Consider the following 14,656-nt stretch of genomic DNA (forward strand, 5'->3'; position numbering starts at 1 on the left):
ATCAATAATTTAGAAATGATGGAATATATATTTTGTAAAGTCAAAATTAAACTTGTTAGTTTATTTCTATATCCAGTTGTCAATTAATAACAAAACGTTCTCATGTTAATGATTTAAGGAAAATGGGACAAATGCAAACAAATGAGTTAACAAGTTTATGATCCAAATAAAATAATTTTCACTTGCCAAGAATTTTTAGTGAGTGAATAATGAAATTTATTTGATTGGTAGTTATACTAAAAGGTGTAACATTTATTATTCTATTTTATTACCAAAATATAGCTTTTTCATAAGTATGAATAAAAACGAAAAATTGTTTTAAAAGAACATTTTGTTACAAACTGACAACAGGATATATAAATGCATAAATGCAAACTTTTTAGAACACATAATATCATTTTATATATTTGCTATATAATGTCATATTTAGTAGTAACAAAATATTGTTGATTATTGGTTGGTAAACATAAAATTGCCCATTAGGGTAAATGAGTGATATTTCTGAGTGAGAAAGTACTGAACACGTGTTGCCCATTAAGTGACTGCTGGGATAATAAAATGTTCTTATTGATATAAAAGTCTATACACAAAAGAAAGATAAAATAAAAGATAAGACTCATAGAGAAAAAGAAACATAATAAAAACAAATACATACAGTTACAAACACAATAAAAATTAATTTGCAAACATATTAATCATGCATTAAGGTGAAGTATCATACAAAATTTTATTAGAAGAAAACCACAAGAACCAATTTAATATACAGATGAATCCTGTTTGCTCGAACCCAGTCGGTGCTCGAGAATGTTTTCGACCCACCGGGTAGTTTGACCTAACCATTCAGTCAACAACGTGTAAGTGTAACTCGGGAATCTTGTAGTGTATTCGACCCTTCTGAGTTTGACCCAACGAGATTCTACCGTAATTGTAATTAAAATACCATTAAATGTAAATTAAGTTACAGCTACACAAATATGTTTTATAAAATTGTTACATATTGAATTAATTTGATGGATACTGACAGAATTAATTCACACATATTTTGATCCTTGTCTATTTTTCACTTGTGTGAAGTGTGCAAGAAATATGTGACACTAATTAAAAAATAAACGCCTCAAATCATTACATAAAATTCAAAATATTTCTTGTGTTTTTCAATTTACTACAATCAAACAAACCTGTTCAAGTTGCTACCCATTTTAAGCAGACAGCTCTCTTTAAAAATAATTTCCCTATGGAATCTATCTGTACATTATATTAGTAAGTAATTTTACAAATAAATAAAATTTGAATACATTCGTACCTGAACTTAATATTGAGTTGCTTGTCTAATTTTTAGCTCCTTAAGCAGTGTTCTGATGATGTGATTAGTCACACCGACTTGTCGCATGCGATTTGTGAAAGCTTGTCAGTTTAAAAATATTTTGTGGGAAATGTAAGTGCCTACAAATTTCCACCGAAATAAAGAAAACATGAATGTAGACAATTTACTGATGGCATTATGTAACAAAACAATTATTGACCACACCTCGACAGCAATAGGTTTTATTAAACCATGAAATCCAGACATTTTAACATGTTTATAAGCAAGTAAAAAAACACGGAAGTAAAAAACCTAAAAGATTGTACTTTAATGTGATTTCATTGGCTGAGAGGTTACGATTTGAGAAATAGAACATGTTCTAATCGGTACGATTCAGGCACAATTTGTTGTATAAGACTAAAGTCGTTCCGATTCAGGTGTTCTCACAGTACAATTCCATCACATGCGAATGCCCCTTTAATTTAATTTAATAAATAAAAACATTACTGGTACCAGTACTTTACAGTAGTAAATACATTTTAGAAATAAATACAAACTGTCCGAGTACTTACCCGTACTTCAATGTTGAGCTGTTTGTCTGACTTCTTCTTGTATAAGGTGTGCAGGAAGCGGTACGAGGGAATCGGTTCTGGGGTCACCGATAACACCGCCTTTTCTTCCTTGGCTGCAGGATCAAGAGAAAGGCCACACATTACTTTAAGCTTGACAATCTGAGCACTGAGGGAAGACAGAAGCTTTTTACCCATCTTTATCATGTTAGGAAACTAGACCACAAGACTCATCATCCTTAAGTTGGTACAGTCAGAAGGAAATTTAAATCTCTGAAATCATCCAGTCAGTAGAGTCAGGACATTTAAATCTCTGAAATCATCCAGTCAGTAGAGTCAGGACATTTAAATCTCTGAAATCATCCAGTTAGTAGAGTCAGGACATTTAAATCTCTGAAATCATCCAGTCAGTAGAGTCAGGACATTTAAATCTCTGAATCATCCAATCAGTAGAGTCATGACATTTAAAACTCTGAAATCATCCAGTCAGTAGAGTCAGGACATTTAAATCTCTGAAATCATCCAGTTAGTAGAGTCAGGACATTTAAATCTCTGAAATCATCCAGTTAGTAGTCAGGACATTTAAATCTCTGAAATCATTCCATCAGTAGAGTCAGGACATGTAAATCTCTGAGATTTAACTACAAACATATTGTACTTCTTAAAACGCCAGTAATTTTCCTGTCATCAGACACATATATTTTTCTGGTCACTATCATTATGTGTAATTATCAAGCACACAGACATTTAACCAGAGACAGTGAGAGTGAGAGAGAGTGTGTGCATTGTCCGTCTGTGCTGTCTGATACAAATAACAACACCGTTTATGCCATAATAATGCAAGTCTCCACGCATGTCTCAAGCTACGAGCTTTCCATTCACTGGGAAAAACACCCGCAGCTATATCTATTAATGTAATCAGCAGTAGCAACAACACACGAGAGTGGATGGTTTTCAAGCCAATAGTGGTTAGCGCTTCAGCTGTCCGTTTTAAATGCATCGGCGCATAACGGTTTGCCGTGCTGTTTTTAATAATTCAAACATCAATTCTCCACCGACTATAGCTGGGTATTAATAATTTACTCATTTTGAGCATTATGCAATGGAAATATTCCGCATTGTCTCAGAGAGGGATAGAGGGAAGTAGCAATTTATTTGCAAAGCAGTCACATGGTTAAAGACAATTTAGTGGGCTTCATCTCATGGGGGCGGAAAGTGTCAGAAAAATCAGTTGTTTTTCTCGGTGTCTTTAGTGACACAGTTTTAGATCTTTAAATCTATTACTTAAACAAAGATTATCATCCATCTTTAATAAAGAATTTATTTTGCACCTATTGTATTTTTAAACAAACTAAAAAAAAAGAAGAGGTTTAATAACACTCCAGCACATTGTTTAATTAGTGACTGTTAGCTGTCAAACATATGGTAAACATGATATGTGAACTAAAATAATGAGAGAATGAAAGAAAAGAAATACTGTAACCTTTGGTTTAGAGAATAGGAAGAAATCTGCAAACTACCACATAAGTTGTACTTCTACTAGCAGCAAAGTTCTTTTACATACTTTTTCTCAAACAGAAAATGTAGTTACCCTATAAAAGAGCAATGTACAGGTAATTTTCAAGTAACTTAAAAAAAATAAAAAAAATAATTGATGACACCCCAGCTTGTAAAAGACATTGGCTCTTGTCTGACAGGCAATAGTGGATGTGTTTTTCATTCTCGGGTGTCGTTAAACATTCATTAATTCATTTTAAATGTGTTTATACATGTAGATCTATTTTACAGACAGTGTAAAGCCAGTCCATTGTTTAAATAATTAAAATGTACACATTTGACCAAATGACTCATACCAATTTAACAGCCAGTGCTCCACAACTGGTGTAACAAAGGCCATGGTATGTACTATCCTGTCTGTGGGATAGTGCATATAAAAGATCCCTTGCTGCTAATTGAAAAGAGTAGCTCACGGAGTGGCAACAGCAGGTTTTTTCTCTCAATATCTGTGTGGTCCTTAACCACATGTCTGATGTCATATAACCATAAATAAAATGTGTTGAGTGCGTTGTTAAATCAAATATTTCCTTCCTTCCTTCCATACCAATTTAACAATAAAACACGCTGGGGAACACAGCCTGCCATGATGTCTGGGTTGAGTGCGTTGTTAAATAAAATATTTCCTTCCTTCCTTCCATACCAATTTAACAATAAAACACGCTGGGGAACACAGCCTGCCATGGTATCTGGGTTGAGTGCGTTGTTAAATAAAATATTTCCTTCCTTCCTTCCATACCAATTTAACAATAAAACACGCTGGGGAACACAGCCTGCCATGGTGTCTGGGTGTATAGTTAACATTGAGGTTTATGAAAACATACATCAGTAACAAATAAGAGATTTAAAAATTTGTAAATATTAACAGAAAATGAAGATTGCCTGTGTGTTCTTGGAAACACACCATCCACTATGTATTCATAATAAGTGGGGCAGGATTTAACTCAGTTGGTTGAGTGCTTGCTTGAGGTGATTGCATTGCCGGATCGATCAATTCAACTGATTGGTTTTTCCTCGTTCCAACCAGTGCACCACAACTGGTCAAAGGCCGTGGTATGTGCTTTCCTGTCTGTGGGAAAGTGCACATAAAAAATCCCTTTCTGCGTTAGGAAAAATGTAGAGGGTTCCATCTGATGAATATGAGTCAGAATTACCAAATGTTTGACATCCAACAGCTGATGAATATGAGTCAGAATTACCAAATGTTTGACATCCAACAGCTGATGAATATGAGTCGGAATTACCAAATGTTTGACATCCAACAGCTGATGAATATGAGTCAGAATTACCAAATGTTTGACATCCAACAGCTGATGAATATGAGTCGGAATTACCAAATGTTTGACATCCAACAGCTGATGACCAAAAGACTCATACCAATTTAACAACAAAACATAAAGGGGAACACAGCTTGCAATGGTGTATTTTGTATATTTAACAGCAGGTTTACAGAAACTTACATCAGTAATAAATGAAATATTTAAATATGTTTAAACATTTTAATTAAACAAAATGATTGCCTGTATATATTCACACAAACACACCATCCACTATGTATTCATAATAAATATAGATGGACATAATAAACAGCATTTAGTCAAAGTAAAACAAAAAAAGTATGCTTGACAAGAACATTGACGTTGAAACTCATGTTGCTATGTTATCAACAATAAATAATGTACTGTCTAATTTGTCATGTCTGCAGGTACCAGGTACTAAACTACATGTACACTATTTAAAAAAAATAAATATTTATTAACCGCAACCACTGGTCAGTGACCAACCTTTACAAACAATTAAAGGTGGGATTATATAGCTTTCTGTGGACTCAGCCTTTTCCATGCACCCAAAACTAGTACATGGATATCAAAGACAATGGGATGTGCTGTCCTGACTATAGGCATATTAAAGATCCCTTGTTCATAGGAATAGTCTATGTGTCAGCAGTGGGTTTTCTCTCTCTCTCTCTTTCTCCCATCTCTCTCTCTTTCTTCTCTCTCTCTCCCTCTCCCCCACTCTATCTCTTTCTCTCTCCCTCTCTCTCTCCATCTCCCCTCTCTCTCTCTCTCTCTCTCTCTCTCTCTCTCTCTCTCTCTCTCTCTCTCTCTCTCTCTCTCTCTCTCTCTCTCTCACTTACTAGACAAAGTGTCAAAAAATACAATACTTGTATGTTAGACACCAAATAGCCATAGTTTTAAAATGTGCTGGCCTGGTGCTTATAAAACGTTTAGAGTCTAGACTTGAGACTCTAATAGAGTCTGAGACAGTCATGTCATGACTATGCCATACAAACTGTATGCCTGTGATATCATTACAGATTGGGGGGCGGGACGTAGCTCAGTGGTACAGCGTTCGTCTGATGCATGATGGATCTAGGATCGATCCCCATCGGTGGGCTCATTAAGCTATTTCTCGTTCCAACCAGTGCTCCACAACTGGTGTAACAAAGGCCGTGGTATGGATTATCCTGTCCGTGGGATGGTGCATATAAAAGATCCCTTGCTGCTAATCAACTGAGTAGCCCATGAAGTGGCGACAGCAGGTTTCCACTCTCAATATCTGTGAGGTCCTTAACCATATGACCGATGCCATATAATCGTAAATAAAATGTGTTGAGTGTGTTGTTAAATAAAACATTTCCTTCCTTCATTAGAGATTGAGTCTGGACTCGGTTCTCTAAGCACGGGCCCAGGACAATATATAAAATGAACTTTGATATACCAAGAATAGGGTGTTTGGGTGGTAGGATCAAACAATAGCATCCCAATCAGTGCCCCATGACTAATATATCAAAGGTTATGGCATGTGCTGTCCTGCCTGTCACAATGAAAGGACATATTAAGTATCCCTTGCTGCTAATGGGAAAAATGTAGCAGGTTTCCTCTGAAGACTATGTGTCGGAATTACACATTTGTTTAATATCCAATAGCTAATGATTAATTAATCAATGTCCTCTATTAGTGTTGTTAAACAAAACAAAACTTTAACTTTTCATATACCAGGTCTTGCAGGTCAGGATGCAATGTAAAATAGCACAATGTCTTTTACAACAGTTTTCACTATACGCATCATGATCTATAGATTTTTTTCAATGTGTGTACCATTAGACCCCGTGAGTGGAAATCTGGGTTTTGTTTCCTTAATCCCATGAACAATGCCCACCGTATCCAGGCTTTTGTTCGCAGAAAGGGCAGTGTTCTTTTGTTTCATTGAAACCAGTCATCCACCTAGTGATGTAGAAAAACAGGCATACACAAACCAGGCTTGAAAACAATGTACGGAGATTGTCAGATCCTGTCCAAGTGCGACACTCAGGATGGGCAGCCACTCGAGTCTGATTTTCACCTATGTTCCAAAAGCAATCACATATTGATTATGATATGAATTCTCTGTACTATTTCTACCAAAAGCCAAAACAATGGCATACTGATGTCCTTACAAAAAAACAACAACAAAACATCATAACTAGGGGCCCAGTGGTAAAGCGTTCGCTTGACACACGGTCGGTCTGGGATAGATCCCTGTCGGTGGGCCCACTGGGCTATTTCTTGCTCCAGCCAGTGCACCATGACTGGTATATCAAATGCCGTGGTATGTGTTATCCTGTCTGTGGGATGGTGCATATAAAATATCCCTTGCTGCTAATCAAAAAGAGTAGCCCATGAAGTGGCGACAGCGGGTTTCCTCTCTCAATATCAGTGTGGTCTTTAACCATATGTCTGACATCATATAACCATAAATAAAATGTGTTGAGTATGTCGTTAAATAAAACATTTCCTTTGTAACTAGTGTTGGAAATTGGTTGGAATTTCATGGGTTAATTATAATCAGTTTGCACCAACTGACCAATGTTCGATTATACGATTGGTTGGAATTATATGAACTTATTTGACCAGCATTTGATTTCAATTATGAAGACTGTATTCAGCTGTTGTCATCTTCATTGGGATATATCCTAAAAATTGCTAATTTACCTTTAACACCTATTGAATATCTTTATCCTTTTTCATACGCATGGAACCAAACCCAAACCACAGCATATTTATATCAATTCCATCATCCAGACTGTAGGAGCAGCTAAAGTTGTGTAGGGGTTAAGACATCAGACTTTAGGCTGGTAGGCAAGGCTTGAATTTGACAAGCAGCAGACGGCAATTGCCACTCAAAATGTGCAAAATGCTTTCTAATAATCCGTTTCACAAGCAGCTTTTGCTTTTCATCTTAGTTCTAAAAATTGTTTCCAGTATATCCCAGAATTCTTGATTCGTGTTGAAGAATTGAAGAACTTAAAATATTTTAAAACATTACTACATTTGTACAGACATTGTGGACATGACCATTTTAAATCGGTGCGCACACCAATAATGGAAGAATTATTTACCAACAATATTCTCGAAACTCATTCGGATCACATCGGCCGATTACGGTTTTTCAAATCTGAGTTTAACGACAGCGAGTGATGCAAACGTCGTGAACTATTTAGACTGGTTCTCGGAGTGATCATTTGGTTTAACATGTAGCATAAAAACTAGTCTAGTGAATGTTAGCAAAAAACTACTAGCTGAACTTACGCTTATTTATCGATGGAATCAGCCAAGAAGTTCCGAGTGTAAAATGATAGCAATACCTGTGCTGTAGAACTGCTTCTCAATTTCAAACATTTGCCTCCCAATTAAAATTTGAAAAGCAAAGATTGCTTCCCAATCAACAAAATGAATTTCAAGCCTTGGTAGGTACTGAGTTCGCCTCCTGGTACTGGCTCCCACCAGAGCGAATTCAACAACTCATTGGGCAGGTATAAGGGCTTACTCCCATTTGGTCGAATTCCCAATTGGTTGCACTGCTAAAACAACATGTTGTTACCTCAGTCATTATAATGAACTGTTCCAGATTATTTGGAAACCGATTATTATTGAATAGATAGTATAGATATCGCTTAACACATAAAGTATGCAAATATGACAAATATCAAAATAATCCATGTATTGAATGTAGTGAATGTCTGTAAATAATTAAAAAAGGTCTCTATATTGGTAAATAAGCCATTGTCCGTCTCTAATGAAAATTTGTATCAACAGTTCTATTCACAAGAGACCATGGAGAAACTATGAAAAACTGGAGAAAATATGTTTATGTACGGCAGCCTGTTTATGTACATTGGTAAATAAATAATTGTCCGTCTATGTCATGTCCTGTCACATTCAGAACAAACTGTTGTAGCACACGCCTGTCATGGGCACAAGAGCCGGCCTTGGTCGGCTCCTCCGTCCACGACAGGAAAGGTAGGGGGAGGGGAGAGGAGGGACCGCCTGCACTGGCAGGTGTAAGGGAGCACCAGCAGCCCGATTGAATCGGTAGCAGGCGGGTGGGGGTGGTGGTGGTGCTATGGAATTTGAATGGAGCAGTTAAATGCCAAAGAGAAAAGGGTGTGCAATTTTGATTGAAGGAATTTGGCGTAATTTTGACCGGTCGGTCGAAAGGTAAACGGCCGAGCTAATATAGGTTTTGATATTAGTGAATCGAGAGTAGCTCGTTAATTTTAGACCTTTACGATGCTGTGGTGTCTCCCTAGGTTACCCATAGGGCCCTTATAAAGGGCCTGACCACTTCTGGTCGAGGCATCACCAAGTACCAAGTTATTACCAGCAGCAAGTATTGGAACTGGAACTGGAAACTCATTTAACGTGCCCCTATCCACGAAGGTTCAGGCATGCCCACTACGGATTTAGCCTCTGACTTCACCAGTGACTAACTCCGGAGCAGGGGGGGGGGGGGGGGTAAGTTTGAGGTGGGCGGAATTTGGAAAAAAGCCATTTAGTAAAGTCAACGCGAGCGCGGACCAAATAGCAGACACTTCGCAAACTTGAAGTAACACCGAGTGGGAGCCGTGTTCTGATTGGCTGAATTTCAATTCCTCGGTGAAGCCTGTTTTTTACCTAAGTCTACAAAGAGTAACTGCCTCCAAAAACATGTCTGGACTCTAAAATTTAACCCAAAATAGTTAAGACTGCTCGGCCAAAAGGTTTTTAAGGTGATTTTGAGCAATTGATTGGGCGCCAAAATAAAATGCGTTAGACTATTTATAAAAAAATAAACATAAGAATTTTGAACTGCTTCTAAAACGTTTAAAGTCTAACTAGCCCAAGTATTGTCCGTCTATAATCAAAACTTGTATTTATAAACATGAAGAGGCCATGCTCATTACACACACAGGTAATCAGGTAGTGGTTATGTAACAGCCGAGTACTTATTTTTCTACCAATTGGCATTTCGACCAATTGGGACAACACTGGTGTAAGACCATTACATTGACTTCTATCAGCCATGGAACCGTGGGCTGACGATGCCAGAACGTGGATCCATGGTGGACGTGCCTGAACCTTTCTGGATAGGGGCACGAGAAAATAGTTCCCAGCTCCCATTGACTTCTCTCTTGCTAACTACTAACAATTATCCTCTAACCAGCTGTCCTGAACATATTGCTGAAGTGTGTATGTGTGCCTATGACAGTATGCTGGAACCTTAATTGGATATCACCAAAATAAATGTAAATAAATAAATGAAATGTAGGAATGATTACAGTAAATATGTTTTTTTGTGACAATCAACTACAGATTTCATAATTAGTTGATCATCACACTGGTAGAGCCCAATGGAACATCACTAATCATAACTGTTATAATGCACTCAACACATTTTATTGACGGTTATATGGCATCAGACATATGGTTAAGGACCACACAGATATTGAGATATTCTGTTGCCACTTCATGGGCTATTCTTTTTAATTAGCAGCAAGGGTTCTTTTATATTGACCATCCCACAGACAGGATAGCACATTGATATACCAGTCATGGTGCACTGGCTGGAACTATAAATAGCCCAATGGGCCCATTGACGGGGATCGATCCCAAACCGACCACGCATCAAGCGAGCGTTTTACCACTGGGCTACATCCCGCTCTTAAAGGTACATGGAGGCAGGACGTAGCTCGGTGGCAAAGCACTCCACTGATGTGCAGGACGTAGCTCGGTGGCAATGCACTCCACTGATGTGCAGGACGTAGCTTGGTGGCAATGCACTCCACTGATGTGCAGGACGTAGCTCGGTGGCAATGCACTCCACTGATGTGCAGGACGTAGCTCGGTGGCAATGCACTCCACTGATGTGCAGGACGTAGCTCGGTGGCAATGCACTCCACTGATGCGAAGGACGTAGCTCGGTGGCAAAGCACTCCACTGATGCGCAGGACGTAGCTCGGTGGCAAAGCACTCCACTGATGCGCAGGACGTAGCTCGGTGGCAAAGCACTCCACTGATGTGCAGGACGTAGCTCGGTGGCAATGCACTCCACTGATGTGCAGGACGTAGCTCGGTGGCAATGCACTCCACTGATGCGCAGGACGTAGCTCGGTGGCAAAGCACTCCACTGATGCAAAGGACGTAGCTCGGTGGCAAAGCACTCCACTGATGGGCAGGACGTAGCTCGGTGGCAAAGCACTCCACTGATGGGCAGGACGTAGCTTGGTGGCAATGCACTCCACTGATGCGCAGGACGTAGCTCGGTGGCAAAGCACTCCACTGATGGGCAGGACGTAGCTCGGTGGCAATGCACTCCACTGATGCGCAGGACGTAGCTCGGTGGCAAAGCACTCCACTGATGCGCAGGACGTAGCTCGGTGGCAAAGCACTCCACTGATGCGCAGGACGTAGCTCGGTGGCAAAGCACTCCACTGATGCGCAGGACGTAGCTCGGTGGCAAAGCACTCCACTGATGTGCAGGACGTAGCTCGGTGGCAAAGCACTCCACTGATGCGAAGGACGTAGCTCGGTGGCAAAGCACTCCACTGATGCGCAGGACGTAGCTCGGTGGCAAAGCACTCCACTGATGCGCAGGACGTAGCTCGGTGGCAAAGCACTCCACTGATGTGCAGGACGTAGCTCGGTGGCAATGCACTCCACTGATGTGCAGGACGTAGCTCGGTGGCAATGCACTCCACTGATGCGCAGGACGTAGCTCGGTGGCAAAGCACTCCACTGATGCAAAGGACGTAGCTCGGTGGCAAAGCACTCCACTGATGGGCAGGACGTAGCTCGGTGGCAAAGCACTCCACTGATGGGCAGGACGTAGCTCGGTGGCAATGCACTCCACTGATGCGCAGGACGTAGCTCGGTGGCAAAGCACTCCACTGATGGGCAGGACGTAGCTCGGTGGCAATGCACTCCACTGATGCGCAGGACGTAGCTCGGTGGCAATGCACTCCACTGATGCGCAGGACGTAGCTCGGTGGCAATGCACTCCACTGATGTGCAGGACGTAGCTCGGTGGCAATGCACTCCACTGATGTGCAGGACGTAGCTCGGTGGCAATGCACTCCACTGATGTGCAGGACGTAGCTCGGTGGCAATGCACTCCACTGATGCGCAGGACGTAGCTCGGTGGCAATGCACTCCACTGATGCGAAGGACGTAGCTCGGTGGCAAAGCACTCCACTGATGCGCAGGACGTAGCTCGGTGGCAAAGCACTCCACTGATGTGCAGGACGTAGCTCGGTGGCAATGCACTCCACTGATGTGCAGGACGTAGCTCGGTGGCAATGCACTCCACTGATGCGCAGGACGTAGCTCGGTGGCAAAGCACTCCACTGATGCGCAGGACGTAGCTCGGTGGCAAAGCACTCCACTGATGGGCAGGACGTAGCTCGGTGGCAAAGCACTCCACTGATGGGCAGGACGTAGCTCGGTGGCAATGCACTCAACTGATGCAAAGGACGTAGCTCGGTGGCAAAGCACTCCACTGATGCGAAGGACGTAGCTCGGTGGCAAAGCACTCCACTGATGCGAAGGACGTAGCTCGGTGGCAAAGCACTCCACTGATGCGAAGGACGTAGCTCGGTGGCAAAGCACTCCACTGATGCGCAGGACGTAGCTCGGTGGCAAAGCACTTCACTGATGCGCAGGACGTAGCTCGGTGGCAAAGCACTCCACTGATGTGCAGGACGTAGCTCAGTGGCAAAGCACTCCACTGATGCGCCCTGTCTGGGATTGATTTCTACTGGTGGGCCCATTGGTCTGCTTGATGTGCGGTCGGTTTGAGATCGATCCCAGTTGGTGGACCCATTGGGCTGTTTGTTGTTCCAACCAGTGCACTACAACTGGTATATCAAAGGCTGTGGTATGTGCTATCCTGTTTGTAGGATGGTGCATATAAAAGATCGCTTGCTACTAATGGAAAAATGTAGCGGGTTGAGCATCATTAAATAAAACATTTCCATCTTCTTTTTCTCACAGACAGGGCAGTATATACCATGACCTTTGATGTGTCTTGGGGCACTGGTTTAAATTGGGACAGTTGTTTTTATTCCACTGAGGTCAATCGATCCTATGACTCACTGAGCCTCAGCCTCTGCAATCTACCGCTGACTACATTCCACCAACCCAGGCACATATCATATCGTTGCTATTACTGGATATAACTGTACTGGTTCAAACAAAAACATCTACAAAAGGCACACATCACATGATAGCAATTACTGGGTATAACTGTATTGGCTTAAAAAAAAAGTAAAAAAGGCACACGTCACATCACAGCAATTATAGGGTATAGCTGTACTGGTTTAAATAAAAAATATTTTACAAAAGGCACATGACGCATCATAGCAACAATAGTATTGGGTTTTTTATTAAAAGCAAATGTTCCTCTGTATACAGAAATTACACGGACATCTGAGAGTCACATTTGTCATGAAAGTATGGACTAATTGACTCGCATGTAATACAGACTGGTAACATATTGGGAACAAATATACAGCAGAAATGACAATATTGATACAGTTAGATGTGAACTGTTTCACGGTTATGAAATAACATGATTGTGCTGTTATATACTGTTGTAATGGACTAAATGATTGGGATCAATCGACTTATTGGACATCACAATAAATGGCTGTAATGGACTGAAACGGACTGACTGCAATGTACTGAATGATTAGATTGGATGATCTGAATGAGTGGAACGAACTGTGTGAATTGACTGAATGAGTGGAAATGGCTTGGATGATTGAAAAAGACAGAGGACTGAATTTGCGAAGCCTGTTTGTCTTAAATGCAAGTGTTTAAGCATTGTACATACATGTAAGTGACATGTGTGTAAGACATAAACAGGCTTTGTAAATTTGATGCTCAATGATTACATTAAATTATTGGATTGGATATGGGAAGGATATGGGATGGGATGGATATGGGATGGGATGGATATGGGATGGGATGGAGATGGGATGGAGATGGCATGAAGATGGGATGGAGATGGGATAGAGGTGAGATGGACATGGGATGGACATGGGATGGAGATGGGATAGAGATGGGATGGAAATGGGATGGAGATGGGATGGAGATGGGATGGAGATGGAATGGAAATGGGATAGAGATGGGATGGAGATGGGATGGAAATGGGATGGAGATGGACATTGGAGGGATGGGATGAAGATGGACATGGGATGAAAATGGGATGGAGATGGGGATGGATATGGAGATTGGATGGAGATGGGATTGGGATGGGATGGAAATGGGATGGAGATGGGATGGAGATGGGATGGAGATGGAATGGAGATGGAATGGAAATGGGATAGAGATGGGATGGAGATGGGATGGAAATGGGATGGAGATGGACATTGGATGGGATGGGATGAAGATGGACATGGGATGAAAATGGGATGGAGATGGGGATGGAAATGGAGATGGGATGGAGATGGGATGGAGATGGGATGAAGATTGGATGGGATGGAAATGAGATGGTGATGGACATGGGATGGCGATGGACATGGGATGGAGATGGAATGGAGATGGAATGAAGATGGGATGATGATAGGATGAAGATGGGATAAAGATGGGATGAAGATGGACATGGAGATGGGATGGGATGGGATGGAGATGGGATGGAGATGGGATGAAAATGGGATGGAAGTGGGATAAAGATGGGGTGGAGAGGAGATGGGATGGACATGGGATGGAGATGGGATGGAGACTGGATGAAGATGGGATAGAGATGGCATGGAAATGGGATGGACATGGGATAGAGATGGGATAGAGATGGGATAGAGATGGGATGGAAATGGGATGGAGATGGGATGGAGATGGGATGGAGATGGAATGGAGATGGAATGGAAATGGGATAGAGGTGAGATGGACATGGGATGGACATGGGATGGAGATGGGATAGAGATGGGATGGAA

At 41.2% G+C, this 14,656-nt stretch overlaps 1 protein-coding gene across 1 annotated transcript in view; it reads right to left on the reverse strand.

The window, feature by feature from the left end:
- LOC121374495 (receptor-type tyrosine-protein phosphatase C-like) overlaps positions 1-14,656 on the reverse strand; it is a 54,168-nt gene that overhangs the window by 19,217 nt on the left and 20,295 nt on the right. Inside the window, exon 4 of the mRNA XM_041501593.1 lies at positions 1,876-1,988. Within this exon, the coding sequence (XP_041357527.1) occupies positions 1,876-1,988 (113 nt within the window). The remainder of the gene's footprint in view (positions 1-1,875; positions 1,989-14,656) is intronic.

This window comes from Gigantopelta aegis, chromosome 6, assembly GCF_016097555.1.
Source record: "Gigantopelta aegis isolate Gae_Host chromosome 6, Gae_host_genome, whole genome shotgun sequence".
Classification (NCBI taxonomy): Eukaryota; Metazoa; Mollusca; class Gastropoda; order Neomphalida; family Peltospiridae; genus Gigantopelta; species Gigantopelta aegis.